The sequence below is a fragment of the Merops nubicus genome, unplaced genomic scaffold (genome assembly GCF_000691845.1).
Source record: "Merops nubicus isolate BGI_N331 unplaced genomic scaffold, ASM69184v1 scaffold10630, whole genome shotgun sequence".
Classification (NCBI taxonomy): domain Eukaryota; kingdom Metazoa; phylum Chordata; class Aves; order Coraciiformes; family Meropidae; genus Merops; species Merops nubicus.
The window spans coordinates 47,338-54,525 of record NW_008580902.1 but is presented as its reverse complement, the minus strand read 5'-3'; the positions used below and the strand labels follow the sequence as shown (position 1 = coordinate 54,525).

General features: G+C 57.3%; 1 protein-coding gene across 1 annotated transcript in view; it reads right to left on the bottom strand.

Moving 5' to 3' along the window:
• Positions 1–7,188, bottom strand: part of LOC103777914 (regulator of G-protein signaling 3-like) — a gene marked incomplete at its 5' end in the record, with an annotated part of 49,531 nt that continues 42,343 nt past the window's right edge. The window contains 2 exons of the mRNA XM_008945516.1: positions 1–191; positions 3,794–3,916. Coding sequence (XP_008943764.1) covers positions 183–191; positions 3,794–3,916 — 132 coding nt within the window. The remainder of the gene's footprint in view (positions 192–3,793; positions 3,917–7,188) is intronic.

Here is a 7,188-nt window from a genome sequence, read left to right as displayed (position 1 = left end):
AAAGTGCTGAGGATCCACCACCTCCCCCGGGGAACAAGGGGAGCGCCCGTCCTCCGCTCCCACAAAGTCCGCACCACCGAGTGTCCGTAATTATTTAGCTTAAGGATAATCTACATCTTTCAGAGACAGCCAGCCATCATCTCCGAGGTAATCTCAGGTCACGGAGTCAGAAGGAAGAGTAATCAGCCGTTCTGAGTGTGGAAGACACAAAGAAACAAGCAGTAAGAATCAGAGGGTGGTAGGAGGTTTATCATAAGCAGGGTGTTGTGCCGCTCATCTCCTCCCTGTAGCTGGAGCAGCTCCAGCTCCTGGCCCCTGGTCCTCACCCCTGCTCTGCAGTTTGCCACCTCCTCTCTCCTGCTAATGCAACTCATCACGGGGCTGGAAATAGGACCAGCGTGGTGATGTGAGCTTAGAGCAGAAAGTGCTCTGGGCAGACGGCCGCTCCGAGCCCGCCTGGCTAACTGGATTAGCTCCCAGAGCTGCTCTCACTGTAATCACATTGCCTCCCCAGCCCAGCCCAGCCCAGCCCAGCCCTCCTCCTGGCTCCACACCTCCCCCTTTGGGGACGTTTTTCACCATACTGGTGATGGGTTTTACAGGCCCTTGCTCAGCACGGCCAAGGGGCAGGGACAGACCTGGACCCAAGGATGATAGGAGGGAACACTCTGCAGAAAATACCCCCAGAACGACTGCTGTGACCTGCTGCAGCTGCAGGATGGGTTCAGCACTCAGGGAAGTTCAGCCAAGTCTTATAGTGGCAGCAGAGAAGCAACTGGAGCCCCACTTCCCTCACGTCCCCTGGAGACCAAGGTGGGAGAGCTGGAGCACACCGACAATCACGGTCTCCCCCACGGGCAGGAAAAGCCCACGGGGAGCACAGCTGGAGCATCACAGATGGATCCCTCACGGCTGTCTCTTCACCCATCTCCTGAAGTGGATGCTGCATGCACTGTGTGTTTGTGTCTCCCAGAAACTAGAAGCTTGGCTCTAAACCAGCTGCTCTAGAAGGAGCCAACACAGGCCTCACAGAAGGTGCAGCCTCCAGGCTTGACACCATCCTCCCAGGAGACATTGCTGGAGGCAGCGACAGCTCTGCAGAGCCACCTCCCTGAGCCAGAGGGACCTTCCTGCCCTTGGTGCTGCCCTACACAAGGCATGTCTCAGGGCACCTGGAAAAACAAGAGGTCAGATCCCAAAGCCCCACATCCCTCTCATTTCCTACAGCTCCAAGAAGTCAGCACCGTGTACCTTCCCTCTATCAGTGTGGCCAGCCCAGCCCCACCTCTTCAGCTGTGCCAATCCTGCTGGGCATCCTGTGCCCCACCAGGCAAGGATGGTGGGACAGCATTACCAGAAGTGTTGAAGGAGGAGCTGCAGGGGCTGGGAGGAGCTGCTCCCTGCTCAGCATCCCTTTCTGCAGCCCCAGCAGGGTGCTGGCACACACGGGCACGTCCCTGCCTGGCACAGGGGCCGTGCCAGCCCCTCACTCCCAGCCCAGCCCACGTACCCTGGGTCAGGCTCCGGGCACAGCGAGGTGAGCTGCCTCCTGCCTCCAAGAGCCCTGCCTGGAGCCCAGAGCAGCCAGGGGAGGCTGGTGCCTCCAGGTGAACCTGCCCGTTCCCAGCCCACAGACACTAGTATCCAACGAGCTGTCAGCCAGGAGCAAAGCCAACAGATCACCTCTCCCTGGTGAGACAGGGCTGCTTGTCCCAGCTCCTGCCTCCCGCTGCTCGGGCATCCCCAGAGACACCTGCCCCGAGGCACCAGCTGCTGCAGACTGGTCCCAGCAGCCCCAGACTGGTCCCAGCAGCCCCAGCTGCAGCCCACCCGTGTCAGGCTCCTGCCCACAGCCTGGCCCTGGCTGTGGCTGCCCCCCCCTGCTCTGAGCCTGTGTGCCCACCGAGGTCCTGTCCTGCCCACGCTGGAGCTGCAGCCTCACACGGTGCTGCTGCCCCTTCCCCACGCTTTGCATTCTGTGTTTCAGGATCAGGTTTGGTTTAAAATCCCATCCTGGGTACTTTATACCTTGCTGGGATGGGAAATGGTGCTATAAACTTAGTAAGTGTTTTGTGGTTGCTCTCACGCTCCTTTTCTTTGTCCTGGCCCCACATGCTACCAGCAGGATTTCCATCAGCTTTGGCAGAGCAAGACACAATCCCCTTGTCACTACCTTGGAGGGCCCATGCTGGCTCTCCACTGCACCCCAGGAGCACCCTCTCGGCTGCTGGGGACCAGAAAAGCCTTGGAAAGGTTTGCGTTGTCTTCCAGAGCATTTTTTCACCCACTCAGTGGCCAGGTCCTTCCACAACATGGGGAGCATTCTCCAGGGCTTTGCTCTGAGCCACATGGCTTGTCAATCTAGCGGAGAGGCAAGAACCCACCCCCTGCCAGAAACACAGTCTGGGGTGGGGAGGACAAACAGCAATATCACCCAAAACCCCAAACGGACCCAGAGCCCGTGCCACGATGGAGAGACACCAAGATCCCTCCTTTTGGGACCTGAGATGCTCAGATATGACTTTCCCCAGAGGATCCCCCAGCCTGTGGCTGGATCACTCCCAGCCAAGAGCAGAGCCACGACAAGCCCCCAGCAGCAGCCCCATCACCTGTCCCCCCACCCCATGCCAAGCTGCCTGGGACCTCCTGCCCGGGCACCACGTTCTGCCAGCAAGACACGTGGCAGGAGACCAGGAGACTCAGCAGAGTGTGGTCACCACTGCACCAGCTGCCCTGGGCTGTTTGCGTTCTGGAGCCCGGGTCGGGAGCTGGGTTCTCAGGCTTTGTGTGTTGTTGCTATTTTAGTCCATCTGAAACGTGCAGGAACAGGAATCCGGAGGCTCTGTCTCCCGCAGAGATGTTTGTGCTGACCCACTTTGGGAGGCTGCAGAGCAGCAGCCACGTCCCCCTGCCCCGGCTCTCGCCCCCGCCGACAACCGAGGCCGGACCCACGCGGGGCAGGGGCTGCTCCACCACCAGGCACCAGCCAAGGGGAGGTGTCGGGGGGGCTTTACCCCACAGACCCCCACCTGCCCCACTCCCAGGGCTTTAAACACTCAGCACGGCGTGTTCCCCTTCCCCCAGCAACAGTCCCTGGAGGATGAGGTGACTCCAGCAGAGACTGTCACCATCCCAGAGAACTCCGTGGGGCAGCCCCAGCCCCCGAGCCGGGCAGAGGGGAGGGTGACCACAGCCACGCAGGGCAGGCGTGCCCGACAGTGTTCACACCCTCTCCACACAGATTTCTCTTGCCAGTGCTGCTGAGACAACACTCTCAGGCCAGGCTGAAGCTCCTCAGTGTGGGAAAAGTCCTGGTGCTGCCTGGGTGTGACAACCAGCACTCATCAAACGACCTCTCTGTGCTCCGAGGTCACTTGTGGCCTCTGCATCAAACACTGGAGCCCACAGGAGTGCACAGAGGGGACAAATCTCTGTAGCACTGCTCCCAGGACCTCAGCCTTTTAAGCTGGCCCCGGAGGGGACGGTCTGAGCGCCTCCCTCTGCCCCCAGCCCTGCCCTGGAGCTGAGCTCCGGGGTCCCTCTGGCCTGCGTGGCCTCAGCTGCCCGGAGAGCAGAGCTGGGAGGTGCCAACACAGCGTGGGCTCCGCGGGCACTAACACAGCATCTGCCTCCCCACGCGGGGCAGAGCTGCAGAGCAGCAGCGCCTGAACACAGACCCCTCCTCACCTGGCAAGAGGAGAGCCCCCCGAGCACCTCCCCAGAGCCAACCCTGCCCAGGCAGGGCCCCGCCACGCCCCGAGCAGGGTCTGACAGCTCCCCTGGGCTCTCTTACCTTGCCCTCCGCAGGAGCCGATGCCGGATGTTGCTGCTTGGTGATGTTCTCAGCCAGACACCAGCAGATCCTCTTCTTCTGCTCCTGGGAGTAAGCCTCCAAACTTAATAAGCACTCCGACTTCTGACGTAAAGGAAACACAGGCAGGGAGAAGGTCATTAGCTGCGTGTGGCGGGCCCCGGCTTCGCTTGCAAACTACTCGCTCCCCACACGCTCCATCAGATGGGTGTAAGTGCAGGGGAGAGCTCGCAGCAGCAGCCTGAGCTCTGGGCAGCAGAGAGCTAAAACGAGGGGAAAACGGCTCCACAGGAGGGATCTCCTCCAGAGAGAGGGTGAAAGGCTGCCCTGGTGCAGAGCAGCAGACTTCTGCTTTCCTCAGCAGGTGAGGCACGGGCAGAGCACCAGCGACTCTGCACCCTGTGCCACCACGGTGGAAACGTGTCTCTGGAGCTAATTTAGAAGGTGGAAATTACTCTTGGCTCTATGCAAATATTAATGAGCAGCAGGACCTGATGAAAACAAGTGCCTTGGGGCTGGGTGAGGCTGGGAGGAAGGCAGAGCCCAGGAGGAGCTCCAGAGCAGCCTCGCCTGGGCTGCTCCTCGCTCAGAGCACACCTCAGGGGTTGTTCTGAGGATGATGCTCCAGCCCTGGTCACACGCTGACAGAGAGGAAGAAATTCAGGGAAACGATGGGAATTCATCCCAGCTGAGACCACCCCACATCATGGCCTTGTCCCTTCCCTGCACACAACCTGTCTGATATGGACCTGTTCCTCTTGGACAGGTTTTCTTTGGGTCACATCCCATTCATTTCAGAAACCTTCTGACCAAGTTCTCTCAGAAGTGTCTCCCAGCCCTTGAACGGCTCATCTCTTGTGCTAAAAATTAAGCTTTATTAGCATTTGCTGCCCACTGGGGATTTTGCAGGTTTTGCTTTAAAAAGGGTCCTGAAATGGATCCATGATGATCCATGGGTGGATCACCTCTTTCTGTGGCAAGAGAAAAAGAAGAGAAAGAAGAAAAGAAAGGGGAAAGAAAGGGGAAAAGAAAGGGGAAAAGAAAGGGGAAAAGAAAGGGGAAAAGAAAGGGGAAAAGAAAGGGGAAAAGAAAGGGGAAAGAAAGGGGGAAGAAAGGGGAAAAGAAAGGGGAAAAGAAAGGGGAAAGAAAGGGGAAAAGAAAGGGGAAAGAAAGGGAAAAGAAAGGGAAAAGAAAGGGAAAAGAAAGGAAAAGAAAGGGAAAAGAAAGGGAAAAGAAAGGGAAAAGAAGAATAAAAAATAAGAATAAGTAATAAAAAAGAATAAAATAAAATAAGAATAAGAATGAAATAATAATTAAAAAAAGAAGAAGAAAAAGGCTGAACTTTAGGATACAACTACAAAGAAAAAAAGTCTTCCACCAAAGGGCATGAAAAGTGCCTTTCATTTCCCCCTCGGATTTCCTTCCAGAAGGGCAGGTCTCCCTTAGCCTGTTTTTCCCAGAAAGGTTGGAGACAACTGAGAAACTTGCAGCTTTGTGACTCCAGAGACACAACACAACCAGCAAGGGAAACACTTCTCATCACACCATTTAGCCACTGTTTTCATTGGATGCTAATTCATTCCTGTTCACTCCAAACCCCCTGCTCAAGCAGTTTTCTCTGGAAACAGAGAGCTCTAGCTCAGTCCTTCGCCCTTCCAAGGAGACTTCCAGGAAAGAGAGCTGATCTTTCTGGACATCACCACATCCATGCCTTCAGCAGGACCAGGCTGAAGCACTAAAAATCCCTGAGAGGCCTCCTGAGCACTGTTGGAATGGGAAGAAAGGTTTGTGGCTCAGGGACACAAGGTGGGGGGCTCCCCCTTGCTCCCCACACCCCAAGTCACAGTGATGCTCTGAGCACCCCCTGGAGCATCACCGTGCTCCCTCCCATCCCAGATGTCCCAGTCTCCCCAGTCCCATGCCAGCAGATCCCAAGGCATGGGATCTGTCACAGATCCACTGTGACACCCACTCCTCCCTGGGAAGGTACCCAATGGGTCCTGTGCTCAGAAGGGAGGATGGACACCCACCATTGGGCTGGAAATCTGGGCTGGCATCTCCCCACCCTGCACTTGGGGCCAGAAAGGAACGATGGCAAGGACCTGGCAGAGCCTGGGAGTCATCAGCGTGGCTGCAAGGAGCCCAGTGCTCCCACTGGTGCTGCAGCTCCTGCACACTCCTGTCCCTGCTGAGCTCCTGCAGCTCCCCAGCTGAGACAAAGCGAGCCAAGGACACCTTGTATCCCCCTAAAGCATTTCCAAGGACACCTCGTGTCTCCCTAAAGTGATTCCAAGGACATCTCGTGTAGCCCTGCTTGTGAGGGATGCATGGCTCACCTGCCCCTGCTCTGCAGCCCTGATTCCATTACAGGGCCCATCTCTTTGATTGGATTTAGCAGAAAGCAATGCTCAGCTCACACTGGCTGCTGAAATCAAGGTGCCCCTCTCCTCTCTGCTCAGCCTCAGCCAGCCAGAGAGAATCCCTGGCCCCAGCTGCCTGGGAATGTTAGAGCCAGAAGAGGAGGTTGCCCCTCTGGGCTGGTCTGGGTATTGGGGGCAAGGCTGGGGGAACAGGAACAGCCAAAACTGCACTTATCCAAGCTGTATATATTCCCCTACCACTCCTGTGCTACAGCACCAAGATCTCAGCACTTTATTGCTCTGCAGTGGTAGTTAAGCTCTCAAACACACACTTCCCAAGGGAAGAGCAGAGCTCTGTCATCTCCCTCTTCCACCAGCCTGCCCCCCTCCCCCAGGAACATTCAGCTGTGCTGGGGAAAGGGACAGCCCAACCCACAGGGGCTGAGCACCCCCAGCCACCTCCAAAGCACAGGCTGCTGCTTCCAAAGGCCTCTGGGACCCCGGCAGCCAGGGACAGGCACGTGCAGGGCTGAGCATTGCAGGGGTGAACAGCAGCTAAATTACAGGCTGGATGGATGGGCCAACTGTGTGAGATTCAACAAGGCCAAGAGCTGGGTCCTGCACTTGGGTCACAACAGCCCCAGGCAGCACTCCAGGCTGGGGGAAGAGTGGCTGGAAAGATGCCTGCTGGAGAAGGACCTGGGGGGTTGGTCAATGGCTGGCTGAAGATGAGCCAGTGTGTGCCCAGCTGGCCAAGAAGATCACCAGAATCCTGGCCTGGATCAGCACTGGTGTGGCCAGCAGGAGCAGGGCAGGGATTGTGCCCCTGGACTCAGCAATGGAGAGGCCACACCTCAAAGCCTGGTGTCAGTTTAGGGTCCCTCACTCCAAGAAGGACCTTGAGGGGCTGGAGCATGTCCAGAGATGGGCAACGGAGCTGGGGAAGGGTCTAGAGCCTGAGTCTGGTGAAGAGTGGCTGAAGGGTCTGGGACTGTTGAGCCTAGAGCAGAGGAGGGT